Genomic DNA, 26,778 nt, shown 5'->3' with positions numbered 1-26,778 from the left:
GGGACAAGACATTTCAATTATATAAAATTCAACTCAATTATCCTTTGGTAATGTTTGTTCATCAGATAATTGTTTAATATGTGTAGAACAAATAAAGACTCTCGACAGTAAAATGATTTCTTAGACAATTGTTCCGAGGATCTTTCTTTTTTCTCTACCAGGTTCTGATTATGTTCCCAAATGTTAAAGTGAATAATAACGCAAGTGTAGAAACATTTTTGCATAGGCATACTACGCCTACACTTTCATTCTAATCGTTGTTCGTACTCGAACTTCTAGGAAGCAATTACAGAAAAATAGATTTCCAGGCGGAGATAATTTATATTGAGATGAATTTGTCTTTACCATTCAAATCTTTGATAAAAGCTACAGGAGTCTCAATTAAATAATATTGAAAAAGAATATAAAAAATAATCCCTTTGTTCATAAAAGTATTCAATTTTCCTTATAATATTATTTTATGGTCGTGTCGTATTTTATTAACAAAACATATTTAACTCAGGCTTCTTTCATTTTGGTTTAGTTAAAAGTAAATTAAAATTCCTTTCAAATGTAACAATGATCATAGATGTAAACTTATAAATACCGTCTTCAACTTATAAAGCCGATAAGTCAATGGAAAATTTGCTCTTGTATGGAATATAAATATATGCGGAATAAGGTGGCAGTAATTCGACGTAATAAAGTAACGAATTTCTTACATTGTACTTTTTATAGGTAAAATAACTTATCTGCTAATTTCTCAGATGTTGGTCGTTTAACGCTTTGTCCGACTAGATAAGCCAATTTATGAGCATACTGAAAGTAAACCAGAAATTGTAAATATATTTTTTTCCAAGAATATAACAAGAGCTGCGTAATATTTTCAGGGAGAACGCAAAACTAGAATAAATTTATCATTTATTATTTTCTTACCTGGCAACATGCTGGCACGCGAACAGTTCCTGGCCAGTTGTAATATAGAAAGCACAATTTGTAGCTTAATCTTTGGATAATATCGGGTGAAAAATTGGCTTCATCTTTCACAACCACAAAATGAGTTGGAGATACTGTGCCCTGTCGAACTGACTGGGAAACCAAGAAGAAATCATATAAATACTTTCGGGTAACTGTGTGATCGAGAACAAAACCGGGGCTGGGATTCTGCAATTCGCCGTTGGGTGTATCCTGTAAAAATTAAATGAAAAAAGCAGAATTTAATTGTATGAATCTTTCACTTTTTTACATACATTTTTCATGTGAATTACTCCTATATTTACTGTTAATTTTCTTCATTTATTAGGATGTTTCGGCTAAAGAAATTAGAATCTTTTTCAAACAAATTGATAATTTGTTACCATTAAATATTGTGCTTTAAGATCTTTACAACTCTCAACCAAAGTACCAAAGCAATTTCCTCCCAAAGTGCCCAGTCTAGTGCTGGAGAAATTGAATCAAATTTTCTGAAATGTGCACACACTCCTCGAAAATGGTAGCGGAAATTCCAACAATATCAGCCAGACATTCTGGGCCTACGCGAAGTAAAATGGTGGGACTCTCTCTCTCCCTCTTGTGGCAATGTGATTTTGTATTCTGGACTAGTAGCATACGCGAATTTGGTGTTGGGTTGTTTTTGACAGCTTCCGCAGGGCACGCTCTGTTCAAGTGGGAGCCGGTTTCTAAAAGATTTCTGGCTACAAGATTTCGGTTCAGGTTAAGGAGCATCACAATTGTGCAGTGCTGTGCACCAACGGCTTCCGACATAGTGGAGATAGATGCTTTCTACGAGCAATTACACACCGTTCAGGAGAGGCTCTCTAAAGATGAAATTGTGATCGTGGTGGGTGATCTGAATGCCAAGATGGGCTCTGAAGCCATTACAAGACCTTGATCCAACATCTTCTTTTTCTTCAGCCTTTGTCCCGTTCACAAGCGGGGTCGGCTCGCCGTGATCGGTTTCGCCATTCGGCTCTATCGAATGCCTGATCTGGGCAATCTCGAGGTTTTCAAATCCCCATCTAGCGTATCAAGCCACCGTTGTTTAGGTCTGCCTTTTAGTCGTTTACCATCGATTTCGATGTTCAGACCAATCTTGGCAAGTGAATTCTCGTTTGCACGAATTGCGTGACCATACCATCGAAGTCGCCTCTCTCGCAACTTTTCCACGATCGGTGCAACCCCATAACGATCGCGGATATCCTCATTTCGGATGTGATCTAAACGTGTGACGCCAGTAGTCCAACGTAGCATCTTCGTCTCCATTACCGCAAGACGCCGTTCATTGTCTTTTATAGTCGGCCAACACTCAGAACCATATAGAGCGACTCGTCAAAAATTCAGTTTTGTTTAAATTCAATCTGAGAACGTGTTGCTTGAGGCGATCATTCCATTTTTGAAGGAGTTGCTCGAGATCATTTTTGCTATCAGATGCTAGGAAAACATCATCTGTATAAAGCAGTGTGTAGGGCGCTGGACGTTGGATATCCCGTGTGACGGTGTCCATAACAAGAACAGAGAGGAGTGGTGAGAGGGCGCTTCCTTGATGAACACCAACAGAGACACGAAGCGGCTTTGATACACCCGCCATACTTCGAACACGTGCAGCGTGTATTGCGTTAATAGTTCCGCATTTCTTGACAAATCCGACTTCATTCATGGTTATTTCAACGATTTCGCGAATACGGTTGTCAAGGATGCGTTCAAAAATGTTCATGGTATGGGAAAGTAACCGGATCGGACGGTAATTTGGACATTCTGCTGGACTACGTTTCTTTTTCCATATTGGAACATTGGTACTTTCTTGCCAGTCAGATGGTGTTCTTCCTTCCTGAATAACCCGGTTAAAGAATTCACTGAGCCACAGTGTTGGGTCCCAGCTCTTCGCTTTCCAGAGCTCAGATGCGATGTCGTCAGGTCCTGTTGCTTTCCCCGATTTCATTTGTTTTATTGCCTCCTCGGCTTCAGTTGCGCTGACTGGTGGAACTGCTCCATCTGTCGGCAATGATTGTGGAAGTGGAGGATGAGCAAATTCTTCAGTTGAAATCTGCTTGAAGTATTCTCGCCATCTATCCGTTGCGGCTCGACGGTTGGTAAGCAAAGTACTGTTTTTGTCATTAACACAACAGAAGTGTTCGATATCCTGTGTGCGTTCATTACGGTTTTTAGCAAGTCGATACAGATCTCTCTCGCCATCCCGAGTGTCCAGTTTATCGTAAAGATTTTTGAAATGGTTCGCTCGAGTGACAGCGAAGCTTTCTTTGCTTTCCGGTTTTCATTCTTATAAATTTACCAATTAGCAGGCGTTTTATCGTCGAGAAATATGTGGCAGAGGCATTTCTTTTCACGGACCTTCATTTCAACATCATCATTCCAAAGCCAAGTATCTCGGTTGATGTACCGCTTACCCGGCTTGGCGACCCCGGGGGTTGCAGAGGCCGCTTTGTGGATCGTGTCTTTCATTTGGTTCCATGATTCTTCCACATTCGTAATGGTCGGCAATCGTATGAGTGAGACCGTTTCTTCTTTCTTCTCACCAAATCGCCACCATTCAATGCGCGGCGGGCCAGTGCGTTTCTCACGCTGTTTTGTCGGTGGCTTAATTCGCAGGACGGCAATCAACGGCCGATGTTGATGTGCGATGGTCTAATAGGGAACGACTTTGCAATCAGTGACAGTGGTAAAATGTTGGTATCTTATGAGAATATAGTCGATTTGCGTTTTACTGTTCCCACTATAAAATGTAGGAAGATGGGACAATCGTTTGATGATCCATGTATTCAATAAGTACAAGGTCATGGGTGTCCGCAAAATCGATTATACACTCGCCACCCTCATTCCGCGCTCCGAACCCCTTTCCCCCATGGCAATTGTTACCGACTGCCTTTTCACCCACGTGACCATTATATAATCGTCAGCAGGCACGTGACAAGTCTTTTCATCGAGAAGTTGCCAGAAGGCATCTTTCTCGGCATCAGGTCGGCCTGTCTGTGGTGCATACCCGGTGAAGAAGTGAATAGTGCGATCAGCTGATATAATGGTGAGCTTCATGAGCCGATCATCAAATCATTCGACTTCTTTAATGGCATCGCGGAAACCTTCCGAGATGGCAATGCCAACACCATATTGAGTGTATGGGTTACCAAAATAGAGAAGTTTGTAGCCATTTTTACCGCGTTTGCGTTTAATGTCGCAGCGTTTGGCACCTGACCATCGGGTTTGTTGCAGAGCGCAGATATCAATGCGCCTTTTCTGAAGGGCTCTTGCGAATTCCTCGGTCTTTCCAGTTAGGGTACCAACATTTAGCGTGCACACACGTATTTGTTTTATTCATTGTCTGCGGACTAACTTGCTTACGTCCTGACGTCGTCCATGCGTCAAGAACCCTTGCCCATTTCTCGACAGGACCTGGGCCCGTCCTGCCGCGTCGACTGGACGCCCTAGCATTTCTCCGAGGCTTGCTCCAACATGATATGGGAAAACAGTGTCTTGGCGACCGTAACGAGAAAGATGGGAGGTTTATGGATTTTGAAAGACTCTACCCCCTCATCATTGTTGGCACATTGTTCGTGCGTAGAGCCAGCCATATGGTCAGTTGGGTTTCAACTGACTGACATCGTATAAGCAATCAGATCGGCCACTTTGCGATCAGTAGTAGATTTAGAAGTTGCCCCTTGGAATTGCATAACAAGACAGACACTGACAGATATTATCAGAGCAACATATCATGGGGTATATTATTATGTGTTGGGGAGAGTAGAGTCAAACCGAAGATAAACAACAAAACCAAGAAAAATATTTCAAGACATTTGGTTTCAAATTTCAAATCAGTATTTAGTCTCTTTTCATTTTACAGCATTTAAAAACAAGCTTTACAACATTACAAATTTTAAACGCGTTTTCTCGTGAAAATTTCTTGTCCCATTTACTTCCAATTTCTGCATTCCTATACATCATTTATATATTGCGTGAATCTACATTTTTAGCTAAAAAGCAGTTTTCGTCATTTTGGGAATCTTTTTCCAATCAAAAATGTCCAATCCAAATGTTTCACCGTTATTGTTACAGTCACCCAGCTCATACCTCACCATCACATGCTCGAGTAAGGTGTTGTCAGAGCTCACCATGTCATTCAAATCACCTATCAAAATCATGTCCTTAATAAGCTGCCATCACTTTGTTTACCAAAGTACAAAAGCACAATGCTGCAGAAAGAAAAGAAGTACTCTTCAGGTCCCACGATCTCAATTCGCTTAGGCCAAGAATGTCCACTTAATATTGTTGGAATTCTCGTGCAAGATGGGACCGAGCCATCTTGGGGGTTTTCGATACCGCTGTCGAGGAGCGTACGCACATTCCAGAAATTAATTTTAAGTCGTTTTCGATAGCCAAAAGTAGTAGCCGTGAGGTTTAACGAAAGCGCGGCATTTTTCTCCATTGAGCTAAATATCAATATATTAACGTTTAATTGAATTTACACCTTATACATGATTGGTCCAGCTATAATGAACGACTAGACGTTCAAATTGAAACTGAATAATAATCTAAAAAAGTGCAAGTAAAATAATTGGCTATTTTCTTCCTATATTTTGTTGGATAGACTTTAGACCTCTTTCCCATTTCGTCCATTTCGGATAAAAAGTAAAATCATTCTTAATTATAATTCCCTATTCAGGTTGAACATTGCTAATAACTAATAGATTAAATATTTGTGCTACTTGCTATATAATGCAATAATTATACTCACCGCAAATATCCTAGTGTTAATTCGCTTTTGTACAACTATAAATGTGAATTTTGGGTTGTATCCAGAATACTCCATTTTACATGCATCCTGAAGCTGAGGCAATTCATATTCTTCACACACTTTTAACTGTCCATCACCCACACCGTCACTGCGGTTAAATAATACATCAAAGACCGTTTCATCCCTCCATCAGACAAATATTTACCGGAATAATATAATTTTTTCTGGAAGATTGTTATTAAGCTTTTCATAAGCTTGCAATGCATACTTCAAAGACGCACACAGCCCATTGACGATTTCTTCCTTTCGTGTTTGGACACCAGCCCGACTATACCATCTCGTATATGCAGAATTTAGCGACGCCACGAAAGCTATAATATATCAAAAGTCTACCTTGACAGTCAATACTGAAACAATTAACGAACCTGATACTGAATTCCCTTTCTGGCCTGCATCGTGGTATGAATCAACTCCACAAATCATCACATTTTGAAATGGGATTTTCACGCTCCATAGTGTTCCTCCTAATTTACAGTTCATTTGTAATGCAATTTTTTGAACGATCGAACGATTTTTCGCATCGTTCGACAGTGTTCTTGAATTAATCACCTAAAACAATTCGTTAATACGATTCGGAAACATTATGGTTAAAGCATAAATATTCGCACCTGGGAGGGGACGGGAATTTCAGCGCAACAGATTTTTTTTATGGCTGCATATCGGTCATCTCGCGCTGTCGGACAAATTAACACCACGATCTGCGTCTTTGCTGCTATGTGTTTCCGTAAACAATTTACGTATGTCTCTGTTCTGTCATTATCCAAAATTTGTACTATGGGTTTATTAACTTCAATGCCCATGGGGCGTGAGTTCCTCTCCAGACAATCGATGAAATTCTTAGCGTAACGCATATCATTTCGAGTATGAATAAGAAGCCAGTTGTTGATGGGTATGACCTCCAGCAGTTCATTGTTTGTCGCATATCGCGAAAAATCTGCATTTGGTCCAACAGGAAATTCCTTGCGGGCAAAGTATACTGTTTCTTCATCTAGCAAGCGAGCCGATACTCTTTCTGGGTGATCTGCCAACGTTAAGCCCCAATCTTCAAGAATTTGGCGGGCTTCACGGTTGCTGTTGACATTCTGATTAAATTTATGGAGTGCGGCAACTCGCTGATTCGGAGTGACCCTAGTGAATGTGGCAATGTCCCGCATTACTTTGAAATCTGAACGTAAGTCGTCCCTAAGCCCTGTTAAGTAACAAATTTCAGGAACAAGGCAGAACATAAGTTCCTCCGGAGCATCTTTGCCTGCCACACGTCTTTGTTTCATGCTTATCAAAAGCGGCTGGTTTGGATCGTTGATTTTTATATTGTACTGAGTTTCGTAGTATTCCAAATATGACATATCACGATCCCCCTTTTGAAATGTTGACATCGGGCTAGAGTCGAAATTAATGTCATCAATACGATATGTCTTATTATTATATCTAGTCAGAACAACAGAACCTAGTAATGCTTTCTTTGCATTCGTTTGAAATTGTTCTGCGCCAGCTTGATATACTTCTCGTAAATTATCCAAAACTGTAGTTTGACACAGAAGTCGATGTGAAACATCACAACACAACATCACTCCACCTTCATACTCATCCACAGCCGTTACATATCCCGGCCAAACCTCTAAGCGATGCTGCGGGATTATTTTAGGTGCGCTAGGGTCGAACTGCTTCCGTTCGAAACGAACATAATTCAAAGTTTTCATCACTCGATCAAATAAGATGTTATAGAGTTGGGTGCATTCTCGTAGAGGCTTCCGTCTTTTGAAAATTATTTGGATCTCGATATTGGAACCATCAGCGGGATTTTTTGATGTATACTTTGTTACTTTGTTGGGCAATGCTATCGGCAGATATAACTGAACTCCGTCAAATGTCTTTACGCCGCCGAATTTGTCTCGATGTTCGTTAAGCAGGCGCATCCTTATATTCCGTGAATCAATATTAGGTGAAAAACGCACCTCGTATTCGAATACACCCTTATTGGGATCAGATTGAAGTCGTATATAATTACAGACTGCATTAACGGGTCGCCCTAGAAAAAAACCGAATTTAAAAATACTTCCATAATACAAATAAAAGCGATCAATAAAAAATGTTCAGCAATTTAAAATCAAAGTCTAAACCAGTTTCTTTCCCAGTATATGTGTATATTGCACGACCTTGAGATCTTCCCATTTTTATTGGTACATATTTAGTTTTTGGTTCGAATTCATCCTTTAGTCATACCAATCATACCGAAACTCTCAAAATTGCCTGGACTACTAGCCTAGTGAAACATCTAATTCTGTTTGGATAAATTAAAAGACTTTATCAGATGGAGACTCTGCATTCGATTTCACTTTTCCATGTAATGAGAGTTTTCTGCAACATATTTTACTGTCAGGACAACTTTTGATTGGCTTCCATGGGTACAGCGGGCCATCTTTGTTAGAAAAATTAATAACTGAATACGAGCTCATCGTAGTCATTAAGTTCTATTCATACAATCCAGAAGCTAGCTATCCAGCACAGCACAGTCGAAAGTATTCATATTATCAACCAGGTAGCGTGTTCTGCATTCAACGTGCCGGACACAAAAGAATTCTTCCATGAGTCGTTCCGCGCATTCCATTGGAATTCTGTGCAGGTATTTCGTTTTTGCATCAATAATTTCATCAATATAAACTATGTATGTAAAATTAGAACGGTATTATTGAAAAATGCAACTACCACTATTTCTGCATGACAATAGAATCATTCGTTCATTTATCCAAGCTCATTTCATTTATTTCAACGGTGCAACAACCGGTATCCGACCTAGGCCTACCTAGTAAGGAACGCCATACATCCCAGTTCCCTACGCCATCGCTCCATCTCAGGCAGGATCTGTTATGACGATGAAATCCGGTCGGTTTGCAACCGACACGTTTGTAGATATGTACATATATGTGTACGAATTGCAAAACAACCCCTCACGGTACGCCCATAGATGATCCGAAATGGAATACTTGGTTGGTTGTTTGTAATTTGTAAACAAGGCTTGTCCATTGCAAGCCTGAGATACGCACTGTGAGCTGCACTATTCTCCATTTAGAAACTTAAATATTTATATATGCGTATTACGTAAGTGACAATTATTTATATGCACGTACTGTGTGAGTCAATTGGCCAACCACCTGGTTGCTTCAGACACAAACATTTCTCTGACACAGACCTGTGTATGAATTATATTGAACACAAAACCGCTTTGTAAAGTTTAAGGCCTAAGCCGGCCGAGGCTAAATTAAAATTGTTGGTTAAGAATTAAGGGATTCCTGTCCGCCATCCACTTAATGGCGAACCGAACCAGTTGGAAAGCAACTTTCTTTCACGGTTGTGGTCCACGGAACCCTCATCCTTGGGCAAGCACCCAAGTTGCAAAATTTTAGTTTAGTCGCGGCCGGCTTAGGCCTAAAATTGTACCAGGCGGTTTTTTGTTCAATATAATTCATACACATGCCGTGTTTTTGAATTAACATAAGGCAGCAAATACCACGTTGTAACCACAGTCACGCTGCTCCCAGGGTAGAGGTGAGGCAGCGTCTGATGAGTTGCCTCTGCCATGGACGAAACCGCAAGTCATATATCTTTCGAGTTTATATGTATGTGCATACTTTTTTGTCTACAAATGCAACACCTTGTCATTTTCTCATCGGAGATTAAATCCGACTCTACCGTACTTTACTCAGGTCACTAAGGCGCTGATATTCGATATCTAGGTGAATGCTTACATTTTAATACAAACAATTCGTATCGCTCTTGGTAATACTCGTATTAATCCAACAGAATTCGTATTCGCTTTCGGACGTGAGAATACAGCCGGATTCGTATTCACTTGTGTAAATACCGATATAATCACTTCTTGGAATAGGAATGCATTCGTATTCATAGAAAATAATAGTACGAATTTATTCGTAGGAATATGCCCAACACTGTCTCAAACGGGACCAAGAGTTCGCAACTTTTTGCTAAGAAACCAGGTCTCCGGGGAATACATAAAGACTGGCAAGATGATCGTCTTGTACAATATGAGTTTTGACCCTATGGTGAGACGTTTCGAGCGAAAGTTTTTGTAAGCTGAAATAGGCTCTGTTGGTAGCCAACAACCGTGCGCGGATTTCATCGTCATAGCTTTTATCGATAGCAGAAACTTTCAACGGTCTCAAAGTTATAGTCTCCTACCTTTATCCTTCTCGTTTGACCAATGCTATTTGATGCTGTTCACTCTTTGGTTTTTCGCGCCGCATGCTCGATCGGATGAAGGTAGACTGTATGTCTCGGGTTGTTCTTCCCAAAATACCAATATCGTCAGCATAGGTCAGGTGGACTTGAAGAGTATGGTGCCTCTTGCATTAACATCTACATCGCGGATCACTTTTTCAGGGCCAGGTTAAAGAGGACGCATGAAAGGGCATCCCCTTGTCTTAGACCGTTCTTGATATTGAACGGTTTTGAAAGTGATGCTTTTATCTTGCCTCGCAAATTGGTCAGGTTCAGTCTAATCAAGCTTATCAATTTCGTCGGAATACCGGCCCTGTACAGTATTACCCTGCTATGCTAGCATAGGCAGCCTTAAACTCGATATCCCAACAGTTTTTCCATGATAAATTTACGGCTGATAAATGTACAAATTTGGCACAACGCAACTTTTTAAACGTAACACGTTTCTTCTACCTCTTAAACTGCTCATTATCGTGGATGAGCGGTCCGCCGTTAACGTCCCTCACCTGACAATCGTGAGGTCATTATTAATTGCGGCAGATTCTGCCCCTTGCCAACGAAATAATAAATTCAATTTCATCATGCCGCACTCTACGCAATACTTTCCTAGATTGGCCGCAATATCGGAGCTTGAAACTTCATTTCCTTACGTTCGTCAATTTTAAAATCAGTCAGCCAGATCTTATGGCGCTCTTTGTCAATCCTCCGCAGTCCCGACAGAATCTTTTGTCGTCCTGTCGGCAAGATAGTTTATCCAATGCAGACCGACCGCCGGGACCCGAAAACGGGACGTGTTTAAGTTACCCGGTTAAAGCTTTTCACTCCTGCAAGTAGATGAGAATGCAACACGCAAGCGAAGACAAGCGACCATCTACTGATGATCTCATTCAAAACTGATATCAGCGCCTCTCTTGTTTTTACATCCGATATGATTAAATATACGTTGCCGGTAAGTTGACATTCGCAATGTTTCTTTTAGGAAGCGTTTCCTGTGCGGTCTTTGTCATACTGTATTATTGAAACGTTTCCCACGGTTAATATTCTGTCCTATACCAATTCCGAGGACAGGAGGACGCACCTTGCGAATGTAGTAAGCTTTAATCCGACATCGAGTTTAGGCTTACTTCCCGTAGTTTTGCCAGAGTACAACGGCGCATTGCCGTAAGAGGAAGAGGAGTGTTTCCCAGAGTTTCGACATCTTACCCCTACATTGTTGAAATTTTCGCTACAGTTGATATAAGCAACCATCCTGGAGGGTCTCCATATTATTGTGGATGAGCGATGAAAAGAAGACGTTGCATAATAAGATTCGATATTTGCACGTTGTTAACTCACAAATCTCTTTCCCGGTTTGGTCGCCTTTATAATAAGCAGAGAATAATTTGAGTGAATTCTCTATATCCAGCTAATAGGGGAGTTACTCCCTTCAAAAATATTTATGACTAAACTTCTAATCTATTAATCTACTCTTAAGAAAGTAATTATCATCAGTCTTCTCCCATGAAATACCACACTTTGTCACGGGATTCGTGCTGTCGATTCCTTACGATCATTGATGTCGTCATTCTTTCTTTAAGACGTGGCTCACTAGAAACAAATCATATAAAAACACTTTTGATAATGTCTGATATCCACAACATTTTCTATCCGGCTATTCAAAAAGCTTCTCGAATCATATGTCTAGTATAGTACATCAACTGCACTCATGTTTTATTGTTATTGGTTCTTGATCATCCTGATCAACACATCCTCGGATATCTGGCCAAATGGCGTTGTAGTTCTTCGATTGTGGTTGTATCAGGCCAGAGTATTTCGGCGGTACAACGCAGACACGAGCTAATGAAACCTTGGAAATTTCGAGTCAATGACAGACTTTTCATGTGCTGTTTCCACATAACAGCGTAGAGATCATATTGGCGTAATACATTTCCAGATTTTGGACAGAGCAAAGAATGTAAAATTAGTGTTCTCAAGGGGTAACATCAGCAAGAACAACACTTCCAGATATGAAAAAAATTCGACGCTCTTGATTTTCTACCCATTATTACAGATAGCAAGATGAGATGGTTACTTAACCTAAAGAAATCGACTATTCTAAGTTATGTAGAAATTTACATTACAACCAGGTTCCAACCGAAAAAAGGTTTGAGATAATGTATTCAGTAATATTTTCAGTAAACTGAAAACAAAATTGCTAAAGTCAGTAGCAGACGGTGTGATGCCAAGAGTTAAAAATTAAAAATAGCTTCAAGGCTCTATTATGGACTGTCCTCCATTTAGTATCTACATGACACAAAGATGTTTGCATGATCGCTGTGATACGGGATTTTGGATGTTGCCTTTAGCCCATTCTTAGGTTGGTAGCCCCACGGACCGGTGAGAATTAACTGAGTTAACTCTACACCGATGCGCGATGTAAGTTTTGGAGCAGTGCTCTAGCCCTCAGATAAAAATGAGATATGGGCTTTGTCTCTGGAGTAATGCACAACGGTCTTTCAGAGTGAACCGACAACCGAGGTGAATGACGAGTGATTAAAGGACCGGTGAAACGCCAGAGGGTTGAGCATTTTAATTTTTTTTTTAAAATGTTATTCACTTTAAATATCGTTTAGAAATTTAAAACGCAGAGTGGTTCAACCAATACCAAGTGGATGTGGACTTAGAATCCCTCATATCCCAAACAAACGAAAAGCTTGAACTCTATATTTAAATTCAATGCGGCGGAATTACACCTGGTACCTGGTCAATATTGCGTAGAGGGGGAATTAAATCTTAAATTCTATTAAAACTGGTAGCAGGCTTCTCCTAAAAACAATTGCTAGAATCTAAATTAGTGTTTCCTGTTCGCTTGTTAGTGGAGCATAGGACATCCGCAGTCAGACTGTGCTTCAATTTCACTATCATTGCACAAACGCTGTACAAGTGATAAGCTCACAGCAGCGAAACAACCTATGACAACTCGGATTCGAACCTGGAGCAGCAAGAATAAGAGGCTGACTCTCTATTCCCTCAGAGCATAAATGTTGCTAGACAAAACCAACTCTTGAACCAAAGAAATATATCGCAAAATTTGTCCCATCAGACGAATTTTAGGCAACCATAACAAACTGGCAATACAGCCTTGGCGAAAATTATTATACATCTTAGTAGGTAATATGATATCCCATCTCTTTTTGAAAAAGTGATATTACAATACATAATGAATATTACAATGTAGTATCACAAGCATCAGCTTTCATTACTTTTTTGTAAATTAAATTAAATTACCTTTTATTATTTATTGCTAGTCATATGCATTTTCTACTGCTTTGCTCTGCATTGTGTAGATAAAACCGCCAATATAAATATCGTAAGCTTGAGCCTTTGGTTGACACCAAGTAAAAAATACACAAACACTTGTTGCCATTGTTTATTATGACATATGCTTCTATTATATATAAAATAGGTATATAGGCCCACTTAACATACATCTATGTTGTATGTGTAATATGCAATATGAATATTTAATATTTTAGTGCATCCCGTGTGGGTGCTTTTATACCTTTTTCGTATAAAAGTAACCCAGTTAGATTCAATTTACTACTGAACATACTATGTAAAACTGATCAGTTGATTTCCCTGCATATTTTAGCCATAAAAAATCAAATGACTATTTATACTATAATATATGGGATGAAATTAATACATAAACGAATTTGCGATAACCCCTTAGTCGGGGGCATCGAATACATTGAACCAGTACAGTCTGAGCCTCTCACCCACCACACAAACGGACCTCGACATGACGTAGACATTAGCTATACCCCATTTTACTTGATTCACCATCATCATCAACGGCGCAACAACCTGTATCCGGTCTTGACATGCCTTAATAAGGAACTCCAGACATTCCGGTTTTGCGCCTAGGTCCACCAATTCAATATCCCTAAAAGCTGTCTGGCGTCCTGACCTACGCCATCGCTCCATCTCAGGCAGGGTCTGCCTCATCTTCTTTTCCTACCATAGATATTACCCTTATAGAATTTCCGGGCTGGATCATCCTTATCCATACGGATTAAGTGACCCGCCCACCGTAACATATTGAGCGGGATTTTATCCACAACCTGACGGTCATGGTATCGCTCATAGATTTCGTCGTTATGTAGGCTGCGGAATCGTCCATCTTCATGTAGGGGGCCAAAAATTCTTCGGAAGATTCTTCTCTCGAACCCGGCCAAGAGTTCGCAATTTTTCTCCGAGGAATACATGAGAACTGGCAAGATTATTGTCTTGTACAGTAAGAGCTTTGACCCTATGGTGAGATGTTTCGAGCGGAACAGTTTTTATAAGCTGAAATAGGCTCTGTTGACTAACAACAACCTCCTATCTTTATTCTTCCCGTTTGACCAGTGCAATTTTACTTGATTGCCGACACTACTTTCTTGGAAGATAATACAGCTTTCCTCTGCTTCAAGAGGTCTGTTTAGGAGTTCAAGTTCGCAAGTCTTCCTTGGCGTCAAATTGCCTGCTATTTTCATAAACGGTACTGTTTAACAACTACTAAATATTTTCTGTGATGTTTAAATTTGGTGAATAGAGTGGTCATGACAGTAAAACTACATTTCCGCTAGCAATCGACTGTTTCCCCCTCTGGGACACTACCTTGTCATGGTGGGGGAGCCTATGGTAGTTTACTACCCATTAAGGGTGTCCACAAAAACATGAAGATGGAAACAAAGGATTGTAACTCTCCAAGTGGTAAGACACACAGACTTCGAATCCACCCCCGACTTTGAAAAATCAGGATTTTGGAGGCCTCACTAGATTCATGTTGCCCCACGGAGAAATCTGGGGAAGACTTCAGTGGAAAACCTGCACCCGGTGTCTACGGCGTGGTCAGCCAGAAAGGATAGTACAGCAACTCCCTTAATGAGGGGAACTGAAAACCTGACTACGGCCAGCCTATCGGTGACACTGTTGCTTAACTCTTTCAAAAAACAGGAGAGGAAGGCTCTACATAAGGAAACTTCAGCCGCAAAGGAAAAAGGACTACAGGCTTGCCTGTCAAACCCCTCTCCTCCGCCTCTACCAGGAAAAGCGAAAAAAGGGAGGCTGATGAGGATTTAATTCCAGTATGTACAAACAGACCCATGTCCCGTCTACAAACATAAGTGTTAGTTAAATTAATCTGCGGCATGCCAACACCTGGTGGTTAAAGGGTAGTATAGGTCCCAGGGCGAAACGTAGATTGGTACCCAAGATGGAGCATAAAACCTGAGAAACGCTTGCTGAACCAACACCAACAGCTCTACTACCAAACCCTATCTCCACCTCCACGTGGTGATCGCTGGAAGCTCTTTCTCAACGAAAAGCTGCAGACGGAGAAGGATGAAGGCGAGTCTCATGCGCCTAAAAACGGGACAAATTGTATCAACTGGTCCTCCAGGTTGGAGGTTGGGTAGAGTTGACAACCCTACACAGAAAACAACTTGTTACGAAACCACAACAAGAGCCTTGGACTGGACGGATTACACAACGACGAACCTGGCAACGAAAAAGGAATAACGATTTGCGTATTTTCTCATGGAAAGTGCGCTCCCTGTACAGAGATGAAGCTGCTGAGCAACTAGCCGATTGCCCAATATAGGACTGATGTAACAGCGTTACAGGAGATGCATTGGACAGGGACCGGCTTCCTGGAGAAGAGTCGCTACACCATATATCATAGTGGCCATCCAGTAAGCCATGTGCTCGGAGTAGGTTTTAGTCAGCCAAAAAATGAAACCTTCTGTTATCGGCTTTGAGAACATAAGCGAACGGCTATGCACTATGCGCTTGCGAGGCAAGTTTAGAAATATAAGCCTCATTAACGTTCACGCCCCTACAGAGGAGACTGCAGAGTCGAAGAAGGATACCTTCTACGAGGCAGTAGAACGAACCCTCGAAGCCTGTCCCAGATATGATATCAAAATCATACTTGGGGATTTTAACAGCCAAGTAGGGAAGGAGCCCATATTCAAGCGGTACGTTGGCTCCCATAGCTCACACAAAAATACAAATGACAACGGATTGCCGATTTTTCAATTAGCAGTATTACACGAAATGGTTGTTGAAAGTACCTGGTTTGCGCGGAAAGCGGTTCACAAACATACGTGGGCCTCTTCAGATGGGACCATTTTCAACAAATTGACCACGTGTTGATTGAACGCCACCACCTCTTAGCCTTGATGAATGTCAGAACATATAGACTCGGGTCACTATCTCGTTGATATGGTGCTCCGAGCTCGAATAACGACACCACCCAGCATCCCCCCGGACTATCAGGTGAGAGTTAACACTGAAGCCATCCACAGCACAGTCCTCCGCGACACCTACAAGAAGGAAATGGATGCCGCAATAACCGCAGTCAACAGAGGTCCTGGAGATGAAGCATCAACAAATGACCTTCACAACCACCTGAAGAACTTTATCATTGATACGGCCACAAAGATACTTGGTCCCAGCCGCAGAAAAAGTAGGAACGGCTGGTTTGACGATGAATGTAAGCTAGCCACGGAACGGAAGAATGCCGCATACCGAGTAATGTTGCATTCTCAAAGAACGTGGGCACGCGCAGGGACTTATCACGAATTCCGTCGAGCGGAGAAGCGACTTCACAGACGGAAAAAGGAACCCTGGGAGAATCAACAAGTCTGTTAACTAGAAAAGTACAGGGAGCAACCGCACCAGGCGCGCAAGTTTTACCAACAAGTCAGCAGGATGAAGCCTTATACATCTCGATGCTCGTCCTGCCGAGACAAAGAGGGAAATCTGATTTCCGACAGAATGGGCATATTGGAGCGATGGATTGAGTACTTTGATGAGCTACGGAACAACCAGAACATCGGCGAGTTGGAGGTCCCGCCAACTGTAGATCCTGCTAGGCCGGACAGCCCCATACACGCAAAAAATAATTGACCCATACCAAAGAGGCTTCACTCCAGGCATATCAGCAACAGATCAGATTTTCTCTCTATGGCAAGCGATGGAAAAAGCATAGCCAGAGTGAAACTGAACACGGCTATGAGAGAATTCGGTATCCCGACGAAATTGATAAGACTGACTAGGCTGACCCTGACCAATGTGCGAGGCCAGATAAAAGCAGTAGAATTACTCTCAAGACCATTCAACTTCAACGACGGTCTACGACAAGGGGAAGCACTATCATGCGTCCTCTTTAACCTGGCCCTCGAGAAAGTGATCCGTGATGCTGAAGTAAATGCAAGAGGTAAGATCCTCTTTAAGTCCACCACACTACTGACCTATGCTGACAATATCGTCATCATGGGAAGAACGACCCGAGACGAACAAACTGCCTTCATCCAGATCGAGCAGGCGACGCGCGATCTTGGTCTGCACATCAATGAAGGCAAGAAAAAGTATATGGTGGCAACGTGAGCACCGAAAATCAACCAACCAATAACACCGCACTGATCAAACGGAAAAAATAAAGATAGGAGAATACAATTTTGAGACCGTTGATAATTTCTCCTATCTAGGGTCGAAAATCACAACCGATAACAGCTACGATGATGAAATCCGCGCACGGTTGTTGTCAGCCAACAGAGCATATTTCAGCTTACAAAAACTTCCGCTCGAAACGTCTCACCATAGGGTCAAAGCTCTTACTTTATAGGACAATAATCTTGCCAGTCCTCATGTATTCCTCGGAGACTTCGGTTCTTAGCAAGAAGAATAGCGAACTCTTGGCCGCGTTCGAGAGAAGAATCCTCCGAAGAATTTTTGGCCCCCTACATGAGAATGAACGATTCCGTAACCTACATAACGACGAAATCAATGAGCGATACCATGACCGTCAGGTTGTGGATAAAATCCCACTCAATATGTTACCGTGGACGGATCACTAAATCCGTATGGATGAGGATGATCCAGCCCGGAATTTCTATAAGGGCAATATCTATGGTAGAAAAAGAAGACGAGGCAGACACAATCTTTCATACCTGAAGCGTCCAGCTTCCGGTTCCCCGACTTGTTTTGTTGGTATAATCAAGAACCTTGATTCGATAAGAGAGCAAGCAGATATAAACAGCGTGAAGAAAAATAACGTGGTCCATTGAGTGAAGTCGTCGATAACAAGAAAAAGCATCAAAACATATAGCAACCTTGGTTAATTTTGTTTTAGACTTTAAATTCTTTTGAAATTCCCTATCGTGCAACCTTCTCGAAATCAATGCAAAGAAGGTGGAAGGAAGATGTTAATGTGGTCCTATCTAGGAGAAGGAAGGATCCAGAGTAAAAATCAGCTTGGTCTGTTCTTTGCCTTGCTCTACTATTATTCTGGCCATTACCTTGGCAACAGCAAGAAGCATACGTATATATTCTTTCCTTCAGCTGTCACACCCAAGATGGGCCCCTCTTACGGGTATTAACCATTCTCCCATTCTCCAATTCCTTTCGGATTCTGAGGATTTTTGAAAAGGCGGAAGTAGTTCTACAGGAACCGCAGGGGATGCCAAGAACACTTCGAAGAAGAGATGGCCAGAGTTGATTTCATTTGTTTGAGGAAAAATTCACAACCTCTTAATTAAGGAGAGGAGATGCCCTTCAAAGTCTCACCACTTCCCTAGGTTTAATTCAAAATATTTAGGCCACTGCAAACCTGGCGAACTTCCTGGACCTCAAATTCCTCTGAGATTTTACTTCGTTATAACACGCGAGATTTTGCGCAATTATTTCGGCGGTCTTCGCTTTGGTCCTCCAATTGATCCGAGATTTTACCTCGATGCAGCACGTGGCATTTTGCGGGATCATACGTCGCTGTGATAATAGTGATAAGTTTCTCCGAAATGCAGTTCCAGCCATAAAGTCCTTCACAGGACCATCGAAAGATAAACGCTTTTTTGCATTATGATACACAATTCTGAAATCATTGCGTTCTGCGACATTTTTCGCTTCTCTGGCCAGCGCAATAGCAATTTCTCTTGTCACGGCGTACACTACGCCGAACTTCTCGGGCTTTCGTTCAGTGGTTGAAACAGTAAACTGTTGTACGGAAAGTCGTAGTTCAAATTTCATTGGTGCCATTGGGATTTGTACCGGGATTTGCCGTCGTATACCAGCCGACTCAGCCATGAAGGAGTTGCTGAGCCAAATCGGAGTAATAATCACGGAAAAGTGCAATGCCCACCAGATTGCCTCCTACAGGGTACTGTAATCCTATAGTACACCATTACAGTCTTGAATAAAGTGCTCTATCGCATTTCAAGCCCCTGATCCAATTGGATTGCCGGGCCAACGATTTTTATTATTATCGGAATTTGAGCGCGTCACGCCCACCATCACTCACAGCAGTCAATAGAGCCTTCAATATCTTCTGTTCATCGATCCGCTTCTGCAGTGAGCTAAATCTTATGATGCGCTTTCGGGAAAAGAACACTTTTGATGATGACCCGATGCTCATCGATATTCTCAACTGGGTTAGTTAGTGTATCTGCCATCCGGTCAGCAAGGTAGTTCTCCCAATGTCAGGCGATCAGATAAGTAGTCGATTTTGAATCTGGGGGTCGCAGCTATCTATCTCTCCGGGAATTAGCGGACGCAATACACAAGCGACCATCAGATGGTCGCGGCCAAAGTCAGCGCCTCTCTTTTTACGCACATCCCGAATGTCCTAAGTCTACTGCTGATCACAATCTGTTAATTTGTTGCGCATAAGATGTCCATCAGTTCAAACTTAACGGACCTGCTCGAACTATGAGGAGGCGGTAGAAGTTGCAGGAATCCACAAACCTCTCAACATTATCGTTACGGTCGCCAAGACCGTGTAACTACCGACTCCCAGATCAAGACAGCACGCCTTGCGATAGCCGTCAGAAACAACCCGACACCGTACTCGCGTCTGCTAGTGCTCGGTTTCCCAAAATACAAAAGAACGTTTCCGTAAGAGGGAGAGGAATGCTCCCTTGAATCCCACCATCTTACTTCGCTTAGGTCCAGAATGTCAAGCTTATATCGTTGAAATTCTCGCTCGAGTTATAGAAATCGAGCATTGTATGTAAGATAATAATAAAACAATAATCGTTGACGCAACAATCTTAAGAGCACTTCATTCCAGATCGTAACGATACACTACAGGATTACAGTGTGGAGCCTTCACTTTCCGCAAACAACATCCGCGGTTGCCTGGACTTCTGTTAGAAGCTTCAAAAACGAAGAAAGGTAACGCGAACATCTGATTTACGAACGAACAAAGCAGTGACAACGACCAACTCTGTCATGCGATTAACATAGTATGCTGGTCCCAAGCCCAGGTAAAGGAGGAGGGTTTGAGGCAACGTACTCTGTACTATCCTCAATAAAACAAAAATAAAATGCTGAGATCAGGGAAAGAGATTATTCTTATTCCACTATGCTAAATTCTACCTGACCTCTCTTGGTGACAGGCCCCGCGACAAGTCCAAGAAAATGCATACAATGTCGTTACAAACATGATGATCGAATTGAGTCACAAGCCTCGGAGAAATGTTAGGGCGTCCACCTCAGTCGACGCGGCAGGACGGGTCCCGGTCCTGCCGAGAAATAGGCAAGGGTTCTTGACGCATGGACGGCGTCAGGACGTAAGCAAGTTAGTCCGCACACAACGAACAAATCAAATACGTGTCTGCACGCTAAATGTTGGTACCCTAACTGGAAAGACCGAGGAACTCGCAAGAGCCCTTCGGAAAAGGCGCATTGATATCTGCGCTCTGCAACAAACCCGATGATCTGGTGCCAAACGCTGCGACATTGAACGCGAACGCGGTAAAAATGGCTGCAAACTTCTCTATTTTGGTAACCCATACACCCAATATGGTGTTGGCATTGCCATCTCGGAGGGTTTCCGTGATGCCATTAAAGAAGTCGAACGATTTGATGATCGGCTCATGAAGCTCACCATTATATCAGCTGATCGCACTATTCACTTCTTCATCGCGTATGCACCACAGACAGGTCGACCTGATGCCGAGAAAGATGCCTTCTGGCAACTTCTCGATGAAAAGACTTGTCACGTGCCTGCTGACGAATATAAAATAATCGCTGCCGGCGACCCTAATGGTCACGTGGGTGAAAAGGCAGACGGTTACAATTGCCATGGGGGAAAGGGGTTCGGAGCGCGGAATGAGGGTGGCGAGCGTATAATCGATTTTGCAGACACCCATGACCTTGTACTTATTGAATACATGGTTCATCAAACGATTGTCCCATCTTCCTACATTTTATAGTGGGAACAGTAAAACGCAAATCGACTATATTCTCATAAAATACCAACATTTTACCACTGTCACTGATTGCAAAGTCGTTCCCTATTAGACCATCGCACATCAACATCGGCCGTTGATTGCCGTCCTGCGAATTAAGCCACCGGCAAAACAGCGTGAGAAACGCACTGGCCCGCCGCGCATTAAATGGTGGCGATTTGGTGAGAAGAAAGAAGAAACGGTCTCACTCATACGATTGCCGACTATTACGAATGTACAAGAATCATGGAACCAAATGAAAGACACGATCCACAAAGCGGCCTCTGCAACCCTCGGGGTCGCCAAGCCGGGTAAGCGGTACATCAACCGAGATACTTGGCTTTGGAATGATGATGTTGAAATGAAGGTCCGTGAAAAGAAACGCCTCTACCACAAATTTCTCGACGATAAAACGCCTGCTAATTGGCAAATTTATAAGAATGCCAACCGGGAAGCAAAGAAAGCTTCGCTGTCACTCGAGCGAACCATTTCAAAAATCTTTACGATAAACTGGACACTCGGGATGGCGAGAGAGATCTGTATCGACTTGCTAAAAGCCGTAATGAACGCACACAGGATATCGAACACTTCTGTTGTGTTAATGACAAGAACGGTACTTTGCTTACCAACCGTCGAGCCGCAACGGATAGATGGCGAGAATACTTCGAGCAGATTTCAACTGAAGAATTTGCTCATCCTCCACTTCCACAATCATTGCCGACATTTGGAACAGTTCCACCAGTCAGCGCAACTGAAGTCGAGGAGGCAATAAAACAAATGAAATCGGGGAAAGCAACAGGACCTGACGACATTGCATCTGAGCTCTGGAAAGCGAAGAGCTGGGACCCAACATTGTGGCTCAGTGAATTCTTTAACCGGGTTATTCAGGAAGGAAGAACACCATCTGACTGGCAAAAAAAGTACCACTGTTCCAATATGGAAAAAGAAAGTTAGTCCAGCAGAATGTCCAAATTACGGTTACTTTCCCATACCATGAAGATTTTTTAACACATTCTTGACAACCGTATTCGCGAGATCGTTGAAATAACCGTGAATCAAGCCGGATTTGTCAAGAAATGCGGAACTACTGACGCAATACACGCTGCGTGGTTACTCATGGAGAAACATCGTGAGAAGCATCGCCCTCTATACATTGCCTTTCTGGATCTAGAGAAAGCGTTTGACCGTGTACCACACGAACTCATCTGGTATGCCGTGCCAGAAGAACTCGTGCGCTGGGTTCAATTGCTCTTCCACGATCCGAAAAGTAAAGTTCGAAGTATGACGGGTGTATCAAAACCGCTTCGTGTCTCTGTTGGTGTTCATCAAGGAAGCGCCCTCTCACCACTCCTCTTTGTTCTTGTTATGGACACCATCACACGAGACATGAAACGTCCAGCGGCCTACACACTGCTTCATGCAACACGGTCAAAAATTGAATCTAAACAAAACTGAAGTTATGACGACCGATCCCCATGAAACAGGCAGAATCACTGGACACTGTCACACGGGATATCCAACGTCCAGCGTCCTACACACTGCTTTATGCAGATGATGTTTTCCTATCATCTGATAGCAAAAATGATCTCGAGCAACTTGTTCAAAAATGGAATGATCGCCTCAAGCAACACGGTCTCAGATTGAATTTAAACAAAACTGAATTTTTGACGACCGATCCTCATTAAACAGGCACAATCACTGTCAGCGCCAGTGATCTGCCCAGAACTGAGCGATTTAAATACCTCGGGTCATCCGAAATGAGGATATCCGCGATCGTTATGGGGTTGCACCGATTGTAGAAAAGTTGCGAGAGAGGCGTCTTCGATGGTATGGTCACGCAATTCGTGCAAACGAGAATTCACTTGCCAAGATTGGTCTGAACATCGAAATCGATGGTAAACGACCAAAAGGCAGATCTAAACAACGAGTGGCTTGATACGCTAGATGGGGATTTGAAAACCTCGAGATTGCACCCAGATCAGGCATTCGATAGAGCCAAATGGCGAAACCGATCACGGCGAGTCGACCCCGCTTGTAAACGGGACAAAGGCTGAAGAAAAAGAAGAAAGCAGTGACAACGACCGAACCCGCGTCCATAATCAAGTTTTTTTTTCATATTTTACGGGCGGGTAACTTCTTAGCATCACTCCCTGATTTAAGGGTGCATTTTTTGACATTGTAGTTGATCCTCCTTTCCAACATCTCATCGTCTCATAATAATAATAATAATCGTTGGCGCAACAATCCATATTGGAACAGGGCCTTGAAGTGTGTTAGAGCACTTCATTCAAAACCGTAACGGTACACTAGGAGGCAATGTGGTCAGCATTGCGCTCGCCCGAGATTATTACCCTGATTTGACTCAGGTACTCATTCACAGCTGAGTCAACTGGTATCCGACGTCAAATCACGATACAAATTCCACTGCCGCCAGTGAGATTTGAACCGCGACCTTCCGTACGACAGCCTTGTGCTCTAACCACTCAGCTATCCGGACACATCATTTTGCAAAATAGTTCAGTTGTGTTTCAACTGGCAATAATGTATAATCATATCGGTGACACCATGGCCAGTAGCAGATTTAGCAGCTCCAGAACACACGCAATAAAAACAGGGTTGAAATTGAATTTAAACCACCCACAAATGGTTGTTTACCTTTACTTGGAGATTTTATCCGGAAATCATTTCGACCATCAAAGCCCTTAAGCGAAATAAATCTGATCAGCTAAACGTTGCGCCATTTTGCTCTTTCATATGAGAGAGGTTATGAAATCACCATTTGACGTGTTAAGGCAATGTTGTCTCGGAGAGTCTAATGGTCGTTTCTCATCGACTTCAATGTTCAAATCTTGGCAAGTAAGTTTTCATCACCATACATTACATGCCCATAGCATCGAAGGCGCCTCTCCCGCAAGTTCTCGACGATCGGTGCAAGCCCATATCGATTGCGGATGTGATCATGGTGCCATTGGTCCAACATACCACTTTCATCCCCACTGTCGCAAGGCGCCGTTCATTATCTTTTATAGTCGGCAAACACTCAGGACAATAGAGTGCGGCATGACGGACGTTGCGATAAAATTTGAATTTGAGACTTTCGTTGATACGTCGATTATATAGAACGCCACTTCATCCAAATTGCACTAATACGTGAAACAATTTCATAATGCAATTCGTCATTGGTCGCAGATTCCGCTTCGAATTTAAAATTTCCATTCAACTTTACGGTTGTCCTGTAGGTTTATCACTTGCAAAACATTAAGTGTAACGATAACGGAACTGAAACACCAACTCATGGCAAATATAGTGTAAGGTAAAAAAGAGGCAATTGTTTGGATATGTTTCCCACTACAAAGATATACTTCGACTACACCGATATTTGCTTGCCCTTTCAAAGAGTAATGGACCTTAAGGGAACGGCTCTGGAAGTGACTAAAAATTAATATCAACAAAATCAAGGTTTTCAGTTTTTCGGACTACCGAATTCCTATCGCTCATTTAAAGGTGTATCTTGATTACGTTATTTCTGCTGACGACAGATAGCATTGCACTCGATAGACAAAAACAATGGAAGTGAAGAAATGTCCAATACTGGATGTAGGAATTTGCTCATTATTATGAAATTCTTTGCCTGCTCACAAGCGCCATTTTAGATTAACGGTACTCAAACGTGGATCTACACATGGGCACATGAGGCTTTCAGAATTATATGTTGACATCAACTACATACCTTTCGTGCCCACTTTTCTTACAGGTGCAGGCTCCCTTTCCGATATTACGACCTCTTCCATTTTCCTGGTAAGATCTGGTCTATCCGCGATAGTCTGTTCGGCCAATGGAGCCGAGCTGGCGTCGCCCCCGGCTTTGGTGTCAGCCCCAGTTCGGAGGCGGCCTCGACCCAAAATAACAGACGAAGCAATTGTAGCACTATCGCCTTGTTGCGAAAGACTTTGTATAAGGGCGGCTCGCCCTCTGCCGCCACTACTAGAGGATGTAGCTGTAGTCTGAAGGGGCGAAGAGCTGGATGATGAGGAAAGCATTTCAAAGAGTTTCCCACGTCCTGAGGCTTTGCCTGCAGTTTGTGCCGACCCACTGGGGCCCATGCCACTATCCTGTGTCGCCCCTAGCCCCCGTCCAGCAGTTCCTCCGCCACCGCCACTAGCAGAGTCTCCCGACGAGGAACTCTGTGACTGGGACTCTAACAACTTCCTAATCAGTTCCCCACGACCGCGGCCCGCACTCATTTTGTTCAATTGTAATCTTCTCGCGCTCCTTGAATTCCAACTTGAACACGCAATATACGCGAAAGAAGTACGGACACGGCGATATAAACACGCTCAAGCTGGCTAGATCGGATTTCCCAGCGAGCAACGCTATTCACGATGAAAGAAACAAATGGTTGAGATAAACTTGTCTACTAGACGCGAATTTACTTCCCACATGAGCGGTAACTGTGTGGAAGTGTTGCCACATAGAACTGTCAAAACAAAATTATTTTCTACTGGTAGCTGAATACTATGCCAAAATATCGAAAATCCTTTATATATCTATTCCTCGAAACAAATGGAAACGGATTGTAAACAAAATAACTGAAACAGGATGTAAACGTAAATATTTCACTTTACTTTTTCCCGTAGTGATCTAATTGTGATGTGCCGAACACATCTGAAGTGGGATATTACTTTACACACACAATTTTCTTTTGCAAAGCAGCCCAATAAAAAGTACTAATAGAAAATGGAAAGTTTCCGATTATACTATAGATATATTTCTTAAAAATTGCAAACAGGTGTTTCGGACACAACATGTGTCCTTCTTCAGTGCTGGGTTTATAATAAATATAAGTATAAAGCCAGTACTGAAGAAAGAAACATATTGTATCCAAAATACGAGTTTGCAATTTTAAAAAAATATATCTACATATAATATTTAACTACAAGAAATTACAAAAAACAAAATGGATTTTTTGAAAAAGTAAAACCCCACCCCTCCCTTAATTCTTAGGTAGAGAGGTGATTAAATTGCCACTGAGAATGCCACAAAAACACCATTGCATAAGTCCACAAGAGTAGATCGAAAAAGTTGATTTATATATATGTGAGATAAAGAAAAAAAATATATGAAGAAAGAAAATATATGAAGATGTGAAGTCTTTACTAACTAAACGTTAAAATACATTGCATTTCGAAATCGGGTGAGAAATTAATGGAGGAAGGCGGGAGAGGTGCTCCCTCTTTAAACCAATGAAAACTCTTAGCTATCACCCTCCCTCCCTTAATAAATTATGGCCCCTAAAAGTGTTTTTTTGCATCATCATGGTGAAGTTTGAATTTTCAACCCTTTCGTGAGGAATTAAGCCCTTACTGGTTTAACTTGAGTACCTGTCGAGTTGACTTAACGGCACCGTCTTCTTAAGACATAGATTGATTTTATGACCACAATTAGAACCCCACTTTAACAAACAACGACGGTACCAGTCAATACTCAGCATTCATACTCACGGGA

At 42.2% G+C, this 26,778-nt stretch overlaps 1 protein-coding gene across 1 annotated transcript; it reads right to left on the bottom strand.

Annotated features, from left to right (window-relative positions):
- Nucleotides 1-301: 301 nt before the first annotated feature.
- LOC119660966 (protein argonaute-3) lies at nucleotides 302-25,698 on the bottom strand. Its single transcript, XM_038070026.1, has 7 exons — nucleotides 25,004-25,698; nucleotides 6,391-7,811; nucleotides 6,148-6,331; nucleotides 5,928-6,093; nucleotides 5,723-5,870; nucleotides 916-1,167; nucleotides 302-798 (listed from the first exon to the last, which is right to left on the bottom strand). The coding sequence occupies exons 1-7, from the start codon at nucleotides 25,515-25,517 to the stop codon at nucleotides 712-714; spliced, it is 2,772 nt and encodes a 923-aa protein (XP_037925954.1). The 5' UTR covers nucleotides 25,518-25,698; the 3' UTR covers nucleotides 302-711.
- Nucleotides 25,699-26,778: the final 1,080 nt, after the last annotated feature.

This window comes from Hermetia illucens, chromosome 1 (genome assembly GCF_905115235.1).
Source record: "Hermetia illucens chromosome 1, iHerIll2.2.curated.20191125, whole genome shotgun sequence".
NCBI lineage: Eukaryota > Metazoa > Arthropoda > Insecta > Diptera > Stratiomyidae > Hermetia > Hermetia illucens.
Note: the sequence above shows the minus strand (reverse complement) of the source record. Positions and strands in the feature narration are given on the sequence as shown.

Excerpts from the sequence above, each read along its gene's own strand:
- LOC119660966 (XM_038070026.1), bottom strand. The coding sequence starts at position 25,517 with ATGAGTGCGGGCCGCGGTCGTGGGGAACTGATTAGGAAGTTGTTAGAG. Across the intron at positions 7,812-25,003 it reads AAGAAAAGTGGGCACGAAAG|GGCGACCCGTTAATGCAGTC; the intron begins GTATGTAGTTGA and ends GTTTTTTTCTAG. Across the intron at positions 6,332-6,390 it reads AAATTCCCGTCCCCTCCCAG|GTGATTAATTCAAGAACACT; the intron begins GTGCGAATATTT and ends GAATTGTTTTAG.